This window comes from Ascaphus truei, chromosome 8, assembly GCF_040206685.1.
Source record: "Ascaphus truei isolate aAscTru1 chromosome 8, aAscTru1.hap1, whole genome shotgun sequence".
Classification (NCBI taxonomy): domain Eukaryota; kingdom Metazoa; phylum Chordata; class Amphibia; order Anura; family Ascaphidae; genus Ascaphus; species Ascaphus truei.
In genome coordinates this window covers 71,983,063-72,000,764 of record NC_134490.1, presented here as the reverse complement: position 1 = coordinate 72,000,764, position 17,702 = coordinate 71,983,063, and the positions used below count along the sequence as shown (strand labels likewise).

General features: G+C 42.8%; 1 protein-coding gene across 1 annotated transcript in view; it reads right to left on the bottom strand.

Annotated features, from left to right (window-relative positions):
* The window catches only part of LOC142501952 (alpha-2-macroglobulin-like protein 1), an 81,253-nt gene extending 66,430 nt beyond the window's left edge, over positions 1-14,823 (bottom strand). The window contains exons 1-10 of the mRNA XM_075612583.1: positions 14,744-14,823; positions 14,493-14,619; positions 12,995-13,095; positions 12,454-12,640; positions 11,817-11,982; positions 8,131-8,183; positions 7,500-7,520; positions 6,800-6,953; positions 5,944-6,028; positions 421-550 (exon numbers count right to left, since the gene is read on the bottom strand). Of these exons, the coding sequence (XP_075468698.1) occupies positions 421-550; positions 5,944-6,028; positions 6,800-6,953; positions 7,500-7,520; positions 8,131-8,183; positions 11,817-11,982; positions 12,454-12,640; positions 12,995-13,059 (861 nt within the window). The 5' untranslated portion in view covers positions 13,060-13,095; positions 14,493-14,619; positions 14,744-14,823. The remainder of the gene's footprint in view (positions 1-420; positions 551-5,943; positions 6,029-6,799; positions 6,954-7,499; positions 7,521-8,130; positions 8,184-11,816; positions 11,983-12,453; positions 12,641-12,994; positions 13,096-14,492; positions 14,620-14,743) is intronic.
* Between the last annotated feature and the right edge of the window lie 2,879 nt (positions 14,824-17,702).

Sequence of the window (17,702 nt, the reverse complement as noted above, 5' to 3'; positions counted from 1 at the left end):
ACATTTCCCATTTCTCTCCATTACGTCCCTTCCTCGCTCTCTTTCTCTCTCTTTCTCTCTCTTTCTCTCTCTCTCTCTCTCTTCTTCAGTCCTGACTCTCTCTCCCCTTCTCTCTACCTCTCTCTCTCGCTCTCTCCCTCCCTCCAGTCCTGACTCTCCATCTTAGCATCTCTCCTCCAGTCTTGACTCTCTTTCCCTCAGTCTCTCTCCTCCCTCCAGTCAACACTCTCCCTCTTAGTCCCTCCCTCTCCTCTCTTTTTCTCCTCTTCTCTCTTTCTCTCCTCCGGTCCTGACTCTCCCTCACAGTCTCTCCCTCTCCTCTCTCTTTCTCTCCTCTAGTTCTGAATCTCCCTCTCAGTCTCTCCCTCTTCTCTCTTTCTCTCCTCTAGTCCTGACTCTCCATCTCTATGTGTCTCTCACCTGCTCAGTAGAGGTGTAACACAGCTTCTCCGTCTCATTTTGAGGCAAAGCCCATCTCCAGTAATAATTTCTTGTCCCCTGACACACTCTGACTGTCACTCTCCCTGTGACAGGCTGTCCGTGGGTGTAGCTGTCACATAAACACACAGTGACACATAAAAACCATGTTAAAGCGTGAAATGTAACTACAGTATATGAAATCATTTGTGCTGTACAATGTCAGCCCCCCAGATTTACCATCAAACAATCCTGCCATGTGTAAACTAAGTCAATTAGCCCTCACTAGCTCTGACTAACTAGAGGCTTTACAAGACAATGGACTACATCATATTTGAACTGTAATACACATATTAATATCTTACTACTCTACATGGCCGGTATTGCAGCGGTAATCTATTTCCTGCTGACATTATGCCATGCAAAGGGGCCTATTCTACAGTAGTAGGTTTGAGAACTTTGCTGCTATCTCGAATGATGGGGCATGACCCCACCGAACTGTTTGTCATTTGTGTTATCACGTTATTCAGAAAGGTAGATAGTTATAAAAATAAACACAAATCATCCAGAGATAATCAATATATATCAAGAGAACATAGATCTCCTAGGAGATCTCTTGAGAGAAGAGAAGAACTTAAAGAAGATTTTAGAAGGATCTCCCAGATTCGGACATATAGAGGAAAAGAAAGATCACAAGAAAGAGAAGTGACATATGAAGGGAGACCTTGGAGTAAATCCAGTAGATATATTCATAGTCCTAGGAATGAAAACAGGAGTGACAATGGGAGAACATCCAACCACCATTTTTTAGAGAAAGTCTCCCATCACAAGGAATGGGAGAATCAGAACCCATATGCAGCCCTGGAAATCACAAATGGGATTATCAGACACCAAAACCCCAAAGGAAAAGAGGTTTAGAGGAAAGCGAGAAGAAGGGAGGAAAAAGGTCAAAGAAGCAAAACCATCGATGAGTATTTTTAATATTAGCACTGCCATTTTAACTTCTGCACAAAATTCAGTTTAAGCCAAAGGACTTAACTTCGCTCCAACCACTGGACCTAGTGGTTTGAAGTTGTTTGTAGATGCTAATAAGTATCTCAGGAAATTTGCTCTAAAGAGATTTTTTCTTCAAACAGAAGTATCTAGTAGAGAATTAATCACAACTGGCACTATTCATCTGGACATTATAGGCCCTAATGTAAGGGACGATGTAGAAAGGAGATTTACACATACTAATCTAAAAAATAGATCCACCTTCTACCCTAGTTTTAGTAAAGGAACATATTTAGAGACATTCCATAATTTAGTACAAAAAAGCTTTGAGAAACTACAAAATGAGAAGAAACCTTTTAATAACAACCTTAACTCTCTAGAAAGAGCAGCACTTAAACAACTAGCAGAAGATGATAGAGTTATGATCAAGCAAGCAGATAAAGGTGGCGGAGTTGTAGTAATGGACAAAAGTTACTACAAAAAAGAAGCTGAGAGGATTCAAAGCGATGACAAAACATATGGGAAATTAGAAAGGGACCCAACAAAAATCTTTATGGAAGAATTAAATAGTCTTTTATCAGAGGGGAAATCACGTGATCTTCTGACGGAGGAGGACTTTGTATACATGTGGAGGAATAAACCCGTTATACTGGTGTTTTATTTCCTCCCAAAAGTCCACAACAACTTGCAAGAACCACCAGGAAGACCCATCATATCGGGTATTGGCACTATTATGGAAAATTTATCAGAATACATACAGTAGATATTTTTCTTCGTAAATATGTTATAGAGATTAAATCATATCTGAGAGCTACTATGCAAATATTAGATATTCTGAGTAAAATCCAATGGGAAGAAGGTTATATATTAGTCACATCAGACGTCACATCCCTCTACACCTCTATAAGTGATGTTCAAGGGCATGACGCTTTCGCAAAACATTAAGTAAGGACCCTAATCTTCTGAAATAACAGGTTACATTTTTATTAGATGAGAACAATTTTATTTTTTAATGGCAGCTTTTTTTTGCAGAAATGCGGCACTGCAATGGGATCCAGGTTCGCACCAAGTTATGCCAACATTTTTATGGGTGTTTGGGAATCAGAATGCATATGGTCCCAGAACCCATTTGGTGCAAACCTGGTCCTCTGGAAGAGGTATATAGATGATATCTTTTTTTATCTGGAAGGGGGATCATATTGATTTGAATCTTATTTTTAAATATTCAAATAAGAACTCCCTAAATCTTAAATTTCAAGGAGGTGGAATTTTTAGACCTGGTGATTTACATCAAAAATCAAAAGATTAACACTAGGACATTTTTTTAAAACGTAGACGCTAATAATTATATTTGAAAATCAAGTTGTCACCAGATAGAAATTATGATGCATCTACAGTCAAACAGACTCTGGAAAGAATTGATGGGCTTCAGCGTGCCTCCCTACTTAAACCAAGATTTTCAAACAGCCTTTATTACAAGGAATAATCGAAGAGCAATAGACATCAAGAATATAATCAATATATACTGGCACATTTTAAAAGAAGACCCGATACTGTGGAATACTCTCACAGATAGGCCTAAAGTTATTTAAAAAAAAGGTCCAAATTTAAAAAATGTACTAGCGCCCAGTGCTTTTAGGGTGAATAACACTAAAGAAGGATGGCTGACAAAACCAGTAGGTTTTTACATTGATTGATTGGCAAAGTGGTACACCATGCCCATATAATATGGGCATGATGTTGCACTATGGCTGTCAATGGCTAACCTAAAAAAAAAACAATCACCAAAAATGCAAAGCAATAAAAAAAACAAGCACCCAAAAAAACATAATTAAAAAAAAAACAAGCATCAAAAAAACACAATGAAACAAACCAAGCACCAAAAATACACAATGAAAAAAATCCAAGCACCAAAAACAACACAAAAAAACAACCACCAAAAATACATAACTATTAAATAAAACAAGCACCAAAAATACATAACAATTAAATAAAAACAAGCATTTGCAAAAAAATGCATTGCTTGTCACTATTTATCTATAGCCCTAAATGGGCATAGATAAACATATAGGCAGTCAATAGGTAACCTCAAAAAAAAAATTGCATTTAAAAAAAAGTACAATAAATGTTTTCTTGCTTTTGACGTCTTCACCATCCGATTCCGAGTCCAGCAGAAACCTCTTCATCTTCGACGCAATGCTCCTCAACATCTGGTAAATCCTTCTTCTTTGTTCTTTCTTTTTTCTTCTTTATCTTCATCTGTACTTGTAATCCAATGGGGCAGATGTGGTCCCGTCGACTTCTTCAACTCAAATAAGATGGGACAGGCCTAATATAAAGTTTGTGACGTCACATTTGTGTGTCAGATGATGCACCCCCAATCCGATTGGATGGTGTAACATGTGATAGATTTTTTTTTCTTTTTAAAGGATGTGACATCATCAAAAGGGAGGTACGTCCCATCCTTAAAAAAATTGCTGCTATTACATGGTACTTCAACCAATCGGATTGTTGAGATATACCACGTGGTACACCCCAAATCTGATTGGATGAAGTACCATGTGATGGCAACAATTTTTTTTAAAGGATGTGACATCCTCCCTTTAATATCTTGTCACATCCTGTTAAAAAAAATGGAAGCTGTCTCATGCTACTTCAACCAATAATATTGGGGGTGTACCATGTGATGCCTCACATGGTATATCTCACAGTTCAATTGGTTGTAGTACCATGCGACGGAAGCCATTTTTTTAATGATGTGACGTACTTCCCTTTTGATGATGTCACATCCTTTAAAAAAAAAAGAATCTGTCACATGGTACATCATCCAATCGGATTGGGTATGTACCATCTGACACTCAAATGTGATGGCACAGGCATTATATAAGGCCTGACCCGTCCCATTTGAGTTTAAGAAGCTGACGGGACCACATCCACCCGATTGGATTACAAGTACAGATGAAGATAAAGCAGAAACAAAAAAGAATAAAGAAGCAAGAAGAAGGACTTACCAGAGGTTGAGGAGGATTGTGTCAAGAATGAAAAGGTTTTTGATGACTCGGAATCGGATGGTGAAGACATCAAAAGTAAGAAAATCATTGATTGTATTTTTTTATTAGCGTATTTTGTTTTAGGTTGCCCATTGACTGCCAATGTGTTTATCTATGCCCCTTTAGGGGCAGTGCATTTTTTGCCAAATCCTTGTTTTTATTTAATTGTTATGAATTTTTAATGCTTCTTTTATTTAATGGTTATGTATTTTTGGTGATTGTTTTTTTTTATTGCTTTGTATTTTTGGTGATTGTTTTTTTTTTTAGGTTGCCCATTGACTGCCCTTGTGGCAAATCATGCCCATATTATATTGGCATGTTGTACCACTTTGCAAATCATTGGGTAGAGGGTGAGGGTAGTTGCCCTGGGGAGGGTGCTTTGGCGTCCCAGGAGGGGTGCAGGGTAGGGGGGTTAACCTCTTAATTACTATAGGGGCTACTAACCGCTAAGGTAATTAGCCGTATACCCTGCTATCTCCAACCCCGTTTATCAAATGACCAAGAATGGTCACAAAAGAGAAACCCACTAATTTGCACTCAGCCTATAATAAAGCAAACAGTAACTAGGGAGCTCCCTCCTTACTGTTTGCTTTATTATAGGCTGAGTGCAAATGAGTGGGTTTCTTTTTTGTGACCATTCTTGGTCATTTGATAAACATATATGCTATACCCCATGCACCGCCACTATGTTTGTACTGTTGAATATTAAGGTTGAGCTGTGATTATATCCCCTTTATCTATCTCCAACCCCGACCTGGCTACCCACGACGACGGAATCCACAATCTGGACCCGGCTTTGCAGTCTTAGGTCGGTGTTTCTCTATCTCCACCTCAGCCCTGCGGTCCGGTCCTGGTTTGTGGCGAGCACGTCCGTTACAAACTACTTGCTGTTCCAATAAAAGATTTATACTGCTTACTCCCTCTCTCTCCTTAGTTACTTCAGTATACTGTACTGTACTAAATATAACATATAATAAACATAATAAAATATAATAACCATATATAGCACAGTATTATACTATATATAATATATATAAGATAATAATAAACCAAAAATCTAATTATATTATGTGTGTATGTATGTATATGTATATAGATATACAGTATTAGTGCTGACTCTCCCAGTCCTGACTTTCTCTCCCTTCTCTCTATCTCCCTCCCCTCCAGTCCTGTCTCTGCCTCTCAGTCTTCTCTCTTTCTCCCTGTGGCACAGGGACATAAAGTCCAAGGTCCTAAGAAGAGTGGACGCTGGCATTCATACTGGGTTCACCCACTTCAAACACTTTAAAGTCAGTGATATTATTACTACGCAACTCCTAAGCCTACAAGTTACAATGACCCGGCAAAATAAGCCCATTATCCATTCAACAAACATGACTCATCTGTCACGGTGCACGTCAATGATGTCACAGTGTCTGCAGCCTGTCAGATCCCATTGGTTCATTTCACTGGTTGGGATGGTGGGGGCTCCCCTGGGACTCACCGTGCACAGACTGTCAGAGCAACGTTTTCATCCAGGATTGTCATGGAGGACGGGGCTTTAATTGTCACCTCAAACTTAGGCAGCACTGGGGACGAGAGAGAGATCAGGTGTCGACGTGGCACACATCCATACCATCTTAACCCCTTTGTCTTCTGTAATTTTTTGTCCGCTCCATTGTGTACAGAAGCTCTCCTGGATTAATATCTCAATCCAGGCTAATGCACAATCACAGTCACAATGTTCTGACAGCTGCTAAAATTTACAGAGGTGAAATCCAAAACGCAAACACTACAGTACATAGCACTGTACGCTTCATAGTGAGGTTCTGCTTTAATCTTGTACACCTTGCATGCACCTCTGACAGTGAAGGAAGTTTTTTCATTTTCTTCCCTCCCTCTACCCCTCCCTTCACTTGTCCATGTTCCTCCCTCTCTGTCTCTCTTTCCCCAGCATTTGCCTCTATTCTGTTTTACTGTCTCTCCACGGTCCATCTTTACCAGAGAAGTGAGTGATGCACCGATGATTATTTATATTCCTTATTTTCACAATTTTTGTTCTTATTCTTCTTATTTTAGTTTATGTGGCAACCAATAAACAGGTTGCAAGTTCAATAAATATGTTTGACCCTCCTAGGGATGTGAACCCGCTGTGTTGACTTAGAAAACTATGGTCTCTACCATTGAACCTAGTAAGGAATCATGTGACAGGACCTGGTTTATTTTTTCTTATGATTTAAAAAAACAATTTAAAAAAAATCACAAATCTGCATCTTTCGTGAAAAATATTTTACTCTTTGTCCCATCCCCCCCTTTCTCTCCTACTTTCTCCTTTATCCTTTACACCATCCTTCTCTCACCATATTCCTGCACAGAAAAGTAGTGCTTTGTTGCCCCTGTCTTGATGGTATAGCTGCCCAGGGGTGGCTCAGGAGACAGCTGAAATGAGAGGTCTACAATGCCACTGTTGGGAGAGACGTCTGTCCATTGGGCCAGGCGGTTAAACTGAGGGTCCTGTGGAGATAATGACCAATTATGAAGCAAATGACATACAGACCCTTATGACTATTGATGAGATAGCCTCATGGTGTATTGTTAGTGCACTTCATAATAGGAGTTCCATCTTTTCTCTATCTTTTCCCTTGTTCATCTTTAGTCTACACCAGACAGTCGCAAAATTCAGTTGAAAGCACAGAAAGATACACTGTCCCCAACCTCAGGTCATTTTGCTGCCCCAACCAGTCAGAAAATTGTGACAGTCCGACAAAATTCATGAAAGTTGGAATCTCACCTGTTGGAGCAAATACCTGGAGTGGGGTCGGGAAGGGGATGTATTCAGGGGCCCCAGAACAGGGGCCAAGAGAGATTTTCAGATCTTGGGAACTGGCTCTTTGTGGGTACACTGCAAGGTGTCTGTTGTGAGATCTAAAGCTCTCTGTGAGGGGTCTGTGTGGAGTCTCTTTGTAGGACAACACGCCTGTCTGGGTTGTGAGTGGTCTCTATGAAGAGACCGCGGGTATCTCTTACAAAATCCATGCAGTACAATTACACAGCACTCACCTGCAGCTCGACAAGTGGGTACTGCCAAGAAAAAGAGACAGACAGGGAAGTGAGATACTCCTGTATAAAATATCATTTTAAGCTTATACTGTACTATGAAGACCTGCAGACATTGCTCTGTTTCCCTTCCCTGCCGCATAGGCTCACAGAACTCTGCCACTACCTCTAAGGCCATCTACGTGAGCCCAGGTCAGGGTGCTGGGTAGAGATGGGTGACATTTTTTTACAGATTTGCTCCCGCCTCAGATCAACTGGTCCCTTTGGTATATGGATTTCCGCGGATTAGTCTCAAAAAGGCCAATCCACCTTTTCCAGATTAGTTTTCACTGATAACCCACATGGCGGATTAATAATCCGCTGTCGGATTGTTATTAATCCGCGGTCAGATTAAATCCGAGGGCAGAGCGAGAGAGTGCAGATTTTGAACAATCTGAGTGAGGATTCTATATGGAATCTGAGTGTGGATTCTTAATAATCCATCAAAAGAATCCGCTTGGATTGATTAATATCCAATCCGCAGACGGATTTTACCCTGCGGAATGGAATTTAAAGGGAAACCCCAGGAAATTCTGTGGACCGGATTTTGACAGTTCCGCCCATCTCTAGTGCTGGGATCACAGTGACCACTCACCTCCTCACTGCTTGCCTCGAAGTCCTGATTTAAGGTTACAATCCGGAACTGGACTGAGAGAGGGAAAGAGACGGCGAGACGGGGACAACATTAACATAGAGTTTGTGCTGTTGCAGAAGAAGCAGAAGTCAAAGCCTATGAATCTCAATGCATTGCAGCCTATGTGATTCACTGCCAATGTCAGAGAGATTACATCCCAAACCCAAGATAGCCGTCTTATGATTTCAGTGGACACCACAAGGTTGAATTTCGTATAACTCGCTATGTACATAAGATCTTTACTAACATTTGTAATGTATATTTTAAATTACCTGCCCCTTGTTCCTGTCATATGGGTATTGTCAGCAGGAAGATCCCATTATAATATGTTCGTTATATGACTCCCACACTCCTTTAATTGACATGTACCATGTTTAAGGCGGGTGCACGCAAAGCATAACTGTAGCAAAGTGTCTTAATACATCGATAAAAGAGAAACATGCACCAATGTTGCTACAACGATAAGTCTTTCTTCCTCTTTCTGTCTTTCTTTCATAATTTCTATCTGTGCCCTTGTCAGTTGGGATGAAGGTCTCTCTCGCTCTCTCTCCCTGGGGCCTATTAAGTAAACACCGATAAGTGACTTATCGACAGGTAAGAGCACTTTTCAAGCGAGCTTGCATGTGAAGCTATTCAGAGAGCATGAACATGCTAAACTCGCATGAAAATAGCTTCTTCCCGATCGGTAGCGCTCTTGCGCAGACAAACAAGCAGTAGCTCCAAAAATGCCCAAACACATTTTTTTTTAAAACTAACTGCGACTCAGGTAGCTCTGAGCTGCACATCCCGGCAGCAACTCACTGATCACCATCTCGCCACATGAAGGGTGGTGAGATGGGATCTGCGATGTGCATATGAAGAAGAAAAATGTATTGTTACTACATAGGCTTGTAGCCGGGGGTCTCCGGAGCTGCCTCGCATTAATATGAGCTCCGGAGACCCCCTACTTCAATCCTACGGTATGTAACAAAAATACATTTACAGCCCAGCTTCCTTACCTTAGTGGCTAACCACTAAGGTAAAGGGCTTAAATAGCAGTGCCCAGTTTGTTAGTAGTGGAGGGGGTGGGTAAAGCTTGTAGTTGCCTGAGGGTGGGTGGTTAGGCCTACCAGGAGGGTTGAGGGAGGAGTTAACCCCTTCATTACCTTAGCGGTAGTTACTGCTAAGGTAATGAAGGGGTTAACTCCTCCCGCTACCCACCCGGGAGGCTTAAACTCCAGGCCAAATACCACCTTCATAGTTGTCCCAGGGTGGGTAGTTAGGCCTCCAGGGAGGGATTAACTCCTCCCTTACCTTAACGGTTACAACGGTCTAAACACCCACGCCAGGCCCACTACCCCCTTCACCCACCCCCTCTACCACCAACACCACATAGGAATGGGGACAAGTACTATTATCCAAAGATGGTTAATAGCGCTTTTGCTCATTAAAATAATCAATACAGTGCAATACAATAAAATACATTACTGTAAAAAATACTATAGTCATTTTATTCATTGATTGTCACTATGGTAATCTTTGCCCGCAACGGGTCACAGATACCAACATTGGCAAGCAATGGGCATCCAACAACCCCCCAACCCCTCTTTCGTCTCCCCCCTCAACCCTCTCTGTAATGAGCAAAAGGCCTATTATCCAGATCTGCCAGCCAACATATAGTAAATAAAAGTTGTACTTACCCCTGCCAGGATGAAGGACATCCTCATCCTCCTAGTTCTCTTCCATGGGCAGCAAAAGTAAAATAAAAAAATGAACTCCTGCCCAGTAGCCCCTTTATAATCTTAGTGGTTATTAACCGCTATGGTAACACAGTGGTTAACACCCCCCTCCCTACCTACTCTGGAGGCCTAACCACCCACCCCAGGGAACTACCCCCATCCCCCACACCCTCTACCCCCATCACCACACATACAAAGGGACAAAAGCACTGGTAGCTAGTGGCTAACAGCGCTTTTGCCCATTTGTGTTGAAAAAAATATAAATACACAATAAAATTGACATTACAATACATTTCAATACACAGTAGGCAATAAACCCATTGATTGTCACTATGATTATCTATGCCCTCAACGGGGCACAGATAACCACATTGGCAACCAATGAGCAATCTAACAAAACAAAAAAATCCAAAAAATGAAATACATTACAACGAAATAGAAAAAACATTTGACAGAAAATGCATTTATTGCCAATGTGCTACTCAATGGACATCCTAAATAAAAATGCACAATTCAATAAAATACAATCAATTTGTATCTTACCCTTGCAGGGATGAAGATTCATGCTCCCCATCCAACTGTGGCACCAACTATTGACCAAGAAGCACTGCTTCTCATCTTGAAGAACAGCATGATGCACAGAAATACACGATCCCCAGTTGCTTGCAGAGGAGTCCCCGGTGAATAAATCTTCTTTATTTTCTTCTTATCTTGTTTCTTTTATTCTTTCTAATCTTTAACAGGTCCAAGAGATGTTGATACGCCATCTTCTTGAGTAAAATGAGATGTGACAGTCCTCATATAAGGCCTGTGATGTCACATTTGACTGACAAATGGTACATCCACCAATCCGATTGGTGGATGTACCATGTGATGGCATCCATTTTTGTGGAGGGATGTGATGTCACCTTAAAGGGAGGGAAGTCAGCCAATCAGGTAGCATACTGTATGCTTCCCTCCCTTTAAGGTGAAGTCACCACAAAAAAAAAAGAAAGCCATCACATGGTACATACACCAATCGGATCGGTGGATGCACCATTTGTAAGTGAAATGTGACATCACAAGCCTTATATAAGGCCTGTTACGTCTCATTTGACCCCAAGAAGATGGCAAGTCAACATCTCCGGGAGCTGTTAAAGAGAAGAAAGAAGAAAAGAAAGAAGATCTAGCAACTGAGTATCGTGGACTTCTGCACATTATACTGCTCTTCAAGATGAGGATCATTTCTTCATGGGTCAAGAGTTGCTGGTGCAGCAGGATGAAGAGGATGAATCTTGATATCAGCATGGGTAAGATACACATTGATTTGTATTTTATTTAATTGTGCATTTTTTTAAAGATTTTTTTAATGTTTTGCTTCCTTGAGAAATGTTTTGCCAAGCCACAATTTTACCAGCTTTTACCAAAATATCGCCAGCCAGAGAGTGAAACATGGCGTGCGCCCTTTATAAAGTTTCAAAATTAAGCAAATCTAGAGAGGATTTTAATTAATTAGAACATTAAGCAAAAGTGCAATACACCTGACTTAAGGCTTAACGGATTGCTTACAAAATCTGACCAGGCCGCAAATGCTGTGTAATTCGCTAATTCCGGTGAATGTTTCACACATCTCTACTCCCTCCCCCTTTCTCTCTCCCTGTCTCTCCCTTTCCTTCAGCCTCCTCTCCCTCCATCGTCCCTTCATCACCTTTTTCCCTTTCCCATGTCTTTCTTTTCCCCCCCCCTTCCTCTTTCCCACCCCTCACATTTCTCTCCTCTCTCCCTTCTCCCTACCTCTTCCATTCTCCCTCTCCTCCCTAACTCCACTCCATCTCCCCCTCTGTCTTCCTCCCTTTCCCTTTTCCCTTCCCCTTCCTCCCCATCTCTCTACCCCTCCCCCATTGTCTGTCTCCACCCCTTCTCTCTTTCTCTCCTCTCTCCTCCTCTCACCAGTTTGTCCCGGTTTATACACAGCCTTGTCAGTCTGGACAAATGTCCCAGTTTGTTTCCTGAGGATTGTCACAGTTTTTTTGCTAAACTGATATGCACTGTCTCCAGCTCTGAGTCCCTGGACCTTGATGAAGGCTTCCTCCTCGATACCGATAGGGGCTGGAACCTAGAGGCAGTAAGAGGACAAGTGGGGTTATTTACTAATGTCTCCCACCTGCAAAATAGGAGCAGAGCTGGCACAAAAGAACTGCACCAACTCCAATTGCTGGAGGTATTGATATTAAGCGGTGCAGAGGATTCTTATTTACAGGCCTAAAGTCTTCTTTTGTTTTATTAAAATGGGATTTATTTGAAAACACTTTTCTCCATCTCTGTTTTTACAGCACAAATATTGTGTAGACTTTTCTAAAACAAGATTTTTTTCCCCCCCACTATTCAACATGACCAAGGTTTGGAAATCAGAACCACTACTTGTTTTTAAGGCGTTTTGACCACTGGTAAAGAATGAAAGATCAAGGCAACTGAGCTATATCTCACATCCAGAGCGGACATCTCTCACATATACACAGAGAAGTGAAAAGCCGGAGTGACAAATCGGTTTCATACTGTCACTCTTTGCACATGGGATGCAACGTACCTCAAATGTCCCACATTGTAGTGGACTGGTGTGTCCGGGACTAACTGTATTCAGGGTTGAGTTTCCAGATGAAGACTCTAAATGTATCTGTATATCAGAGAATTCCCTAAGATCCCCATCAGTGTGAATGCAAAATTTCTCATTGGATGGATAATACAGAACAGACGGGACAAAGAGTCCAAAGTTTCTGGTAATAAACAAGAAAAAAAGAATCCAACTTCAATCATTATAAAAAGACAATGCATTTCTTACTCCTTATGATGTTTGCCCCTGATTTAACCCACAGACAATGCATTCCTTACTCACTATATATTATAACGGCCCCTGATATAACACTCAGACAATTCATTCCTCACTCTTCCCTATGTAATGACTGCCCCTGAAATAACACCTCAACCATGCATTCCTGATTCATTCTATGTAATGATTGTCCCTGTTATTACACACAAATTGGTCATAGGTAAATTCTGAGCAGGTAATCTGACTATCCTCTGTGAATCCTCCTCACAGAGACGGGTTAGTTACTATCCTTTCTACTCACGGTACTGTGACATCCTGAGCCAGGGACACCCCCAGGGAGAGCAGCAGAGACAGGATCCACATCATGTGTCTGAGCTGGTAGCAGGGCTGGGTTACCCACACCTGTCAAACAGGGGGGCAGAAGGGGCTGGGGTTATCACAAACTGCTCCTTATCACAATCAAACTATTTCTCTCAATTCGGTGCAGGCTCTGATAGCTCCTGTGGAATCATTCGGGGAGGCTGTAGATGGATAATGGATAAGCTCAAATAAAACATACTTGACTGCCAGAGTGGCATGCAATGCAGTGTTAGCTCTTCTGGCAGCACAGGAGTTACTTAATATTATGCTGCACAAAGAAATGAATGCCACCTGCAATAAAATTAAAATGTCTGCAGTCTCTGATCTTATGTGCATGTATGTGCATGTATGTGCATGTACTATAACATGCGGATGAGCCAGTGATCATTGTGACTGGGTCAAAGGAAATGCCAGCTGTGTTATTATCGGCACACAATCATGCTCTAATACTTTATTGCCAGGTAGCAACTTCTCCACTGGAAATAAACCGATACAAAAAGAATTCAGTACTGTATGTTGTTTTATTGCTCTGCATTTTAATATATTGATATATTGCTTTACATGTATTTTATCACTCACCATGGTATTATATCACTCTGGATATTATGTATCGAGCTTTGTTTTATTATATCACTCTGCATGTTATTATATCAAGCAGTGTTTTATTATATCACTCTGCACCTTATTATATCACTCTGCATGTTATTGTGTTGCTCTGCGTGTTATTTGTAGAACTCAATCATCATGTTATTATATCTCTCTGCGTGTTATTATATTGCTCTGCGTGTTATTATATCGCTCTGCGTGTTATTATATCGCTCTGCGTGTTATTATATCACTCTGCGTGTTATTATATCACTCTGCGTGTTATTATATCACTCTGCGTGTTATTATATCGCACCGTGTGTTATTAGTTAGCCTGCATGTTATTATATGGTCTGGGTGTTATTATATGGCTCTGCATGTTATTATATAGCCTGCATGCTATTATATTGTCTGGGTGTTATTATATGGCTCTGCATGTTATTATATAGCCTGCATGCTATTATATTGTCTGGGTGTTATTATATGGCTCTGCATGTTATTATATAGCCTGCATGCTATTATATGGTCTGGGTGTTATTGTATGGCTCTGCATGTTATTATATAGCCTGCATGCTATTATATTGTCTGGGTGTTATTATATGGCTCTGCATGTTATTATATAGCCTGCATGCTATTATATTGTCTGGGTGTTATTATATGGCTCTGCATGTTATTATATAGCCTGCATGCTATTATATGGTCTGGGTGTTATTGTATGGCTCTGCATGTTATTATATAGCCTGCATGCTATTATATTGTCTGGGTGTTATTATATGGCTCTGCATGTTATTATATAGCCTGCATGCTATTATATTGTCTGGGTGTTATTATATGGCACTGCTGCCTGTTCTTACCTATCGTGTTAGGTGTTAGCTCCCAGGTGGCCGTTCTCTTCTCCCCTGTGCAGAGACAGAAGCTGTAGTCACAACTCGAGATGTTCTTCACACTGAAATCCTCTGAAGGGGAGAAAATGACCTCAATCTGACAGAGAGAGAGAGAGACACCCAATGAGAGAAAGAGACAGAGGATGAGAAATAATAAGAGAGATAGACAGAAGTGAGAAGGGTAGAGAGGAACATTATATCACTGCATGCCTCTCTCTCACCTTCTCCTGAGTAGCTGATGCTCCTCTTGCTCTGTCTGTGTCAGTCTATTTCCAGCTCTGGGTTTTATAAGTTCCTTTGCCTCACTTTGGCAGTGACATGAGGAAGATGTCCTAGGCTCTCACTCACTATGCCAACATATGACAGCTTTCTCCGGTCTTGTTTCTAATCCTTCCTGTGAGCCATCTCTGACCCATAGGATGATATCCGAGTAAAACGTGGATTGTATCTATGATGGAATGGGAGATCTGCTTTGATTTGGCGAGTGACAATAGGAGGAGTTAGGCCAGGTCCCCAGTGTGCGTTGCTGCGCGCACTCGGGCGTGCGCGCCACACTCCACAGCACAGCCCTCTATGGGCAGGCTCCAGTCGGCATGTGCATGTGCTCGAACGCACAAGGCGCGATGCGCGACCGCCATGTCCAAAAGACAAGATATTTTACTTTTGGCGCGGCGGCCGAGCATTGGCCACGTCACGGCGGCGTTTAACCAATGAGGGCAAACCAGCCACGTGATGTCATGGCCGCACACCCACCACACACCCTCACCTCCCCCTGTCGGATCTCCTGCTCTCCACTCCAAGCACAGCCGCAGGCCACAGGTTGAGGCTGAAACGGGTGCACGCGCCGCCAGACGCTCCGGTGCGCGTGCAGCCGTGACCACTGGGGCCGTGGTTTTACGGAGGAGTCACATGACGCGCTGATTATAATGAGATATCGCAAACTCTGCATCTATCGGCATCAGTTCTGTTTCTTGTATTTACGTAAACTTTTCTTGCCAACAATTTGCGGGAAATGTAAGAAACCGTTTCTTACATTTGATGCAGACGCGAGCAGAAAATGGAGCAGTGTCATAACAAACTGCTACTGTATGTGCACTTTCTTTACATTGACACAACTTCCCCTAAGCATCAAGGCAACGTTGGTGCAAAAACCAGGGAATTATCGTCCTACCCCTACTGTATGTATCAAAAGTGTTTTGCTCCACTTTTACCCCCTCTGCTCCAGTGTGCAATTTGAGGAGTTGGGTGAGAGTCAGGGTCGCCGACAGGGGGGGGAGAGCTGGGACAGGTGTCTCGGGCCCGGTGGCTGAGCAGGGTCCAGTCGGTGTTGGAAGTTGGGCTCGAACTCTGGCCCAACTTCTTTGCCCTGTTGCCATCCGGCGCTGCCTCTCTCCAGCTGCAGGCCTCCCTCACTGACACTGACCCACATGGACGTTGGCGCGTGTCGGGCCTCTGTGACGCTGGTGCGCATATTTGGGGGCTGGTTTTTTTTTATGTATTGGGGGGGGAGTTTTTTGTATGTATTGGGGAGGGTTGTATGTATTTCAGGGGTTGGGTGTTTTGTATGTATTTGAGGGGCGGGGGATGATTTTTGTATGTATTTGGGAGGTGGGGTTTTGTATGTATTTGGGGTTGTTTGTATGTATTTAGGGGATGTGTTTTTTTTGGGCGGGATTCTTGATATGCATTTTGTGGGGGGATTGTGTGTGTGGGGCCGGGGGGGGAGGGCATGAGTTTGAGGAGGGGGGATAGAGGGAGCGAGATTGAGTGAGAGTGGGGTAATTGATGGAGGAGGAGAGTGAGAGGAGAGGGGGTTTAAGAGAGGAGGTAAGGGGTGTGAGTGAGTGAGGAAGAGAGGGGCTAAGAGTATGATGGGGGTAGAAATACATGGAAGAGGGGGGAAATAGAGGAGGGGGATCGTGTGGTGTGAAATGGGGGGAAGCTCACAAAACCACCGACACGAGGGTCCCCGGTCGTAACGCTAATCCTGGACTCTGGAAAATCTGTCTGCAGCCCTGGGAAGAGTTATATGGTGCACATATAAAAATAAGATGTATCACATTCTGCAACAGGTGTAAGACATTGTTCTTAAAGAAGCAATCCGAGCCATTATTTCCTGCTTCCAGGAGATACTCACCTCCGAAGGTGGTGCCTGTATCTCGGCAGTTTTCTGCAGTTTTCAGCTTCCTCGGCACACGGGCCAATAGGAAGCTGCACCGGATGACAACACAGCTTCCTATTGGTTCGCAGGGCCCGGGCGCTTTGAAAAGCAGCCATAATGCGAACGCTGGAGTGGCTACCAGCACCCCCTATGGAGGTAAGCATTCGGAAGCAGAGGGTCCCCGGAGTTGAAATGAATAGGGTTCAGCTCCGGAGACCCCCTGTTTTAATCCTGTATTAAAAAAACGAAGGGGGAAAAAAAACGGCTTGGATTGCCTCTAGTCTCAGCTCTGCTCCAAATAACAGAGCAGTACAACAAGTCTATCTTTCATCTACATTAATCCATAGATTCCAACGTGTGCATAGTTGCCCACCTTGTTGTGTGCATGTGGAGGTTAAAGTGTAGAATTGTCAGGGGGAGACTTGCACTTCAGTCACCCCTGGGATTAACATCCTGATGACTGGCATGTTGGCACACACGCTCTGAAGGACACGGCAGATTCATTTGACCTTTTTGAGTTGTAACACAAATGTTTGATGCAATTATCAGAGCAGAGCAGAGTGGGATAGGCAGTGACATGTTTAATTCACCGAGCTCAGAGCCAGCAGCAGGGATTAATGAATCCCTTCCCAGCAAGAGTTAACCTCTTCTGTGCTGTACTGGAGATATGTGCTGCTCCTCAGTACACAGCGAACACAAGGGAATTTTCCCAGAGGGATCTGTAACGCTTGAGCTGCCCACGAGCAAGACAGGAGCCCGGTACTGAGGTGGGGAAGTACAGAACCACGCACCCACAGCAGCGGAAGCGTGCCTGGCAGGCGGATTGTCAACGTAGCCGGGTCTTGGTTGGAGAGAGTGGGTTAGTCCAGATACTTGCCGAGGTCTTGGGTTGGAGAGGTCAGAATAGTAAAAGTCCGTAAGCCGTGGTCTGGGGCTGGAGAGGTCAGGATTGTAGAAGTCTATAGAGCCGTGGTGTGGGTTGGAGAGGTAGAAGAGTCAAGGGTAAGCCGAGGTCGATA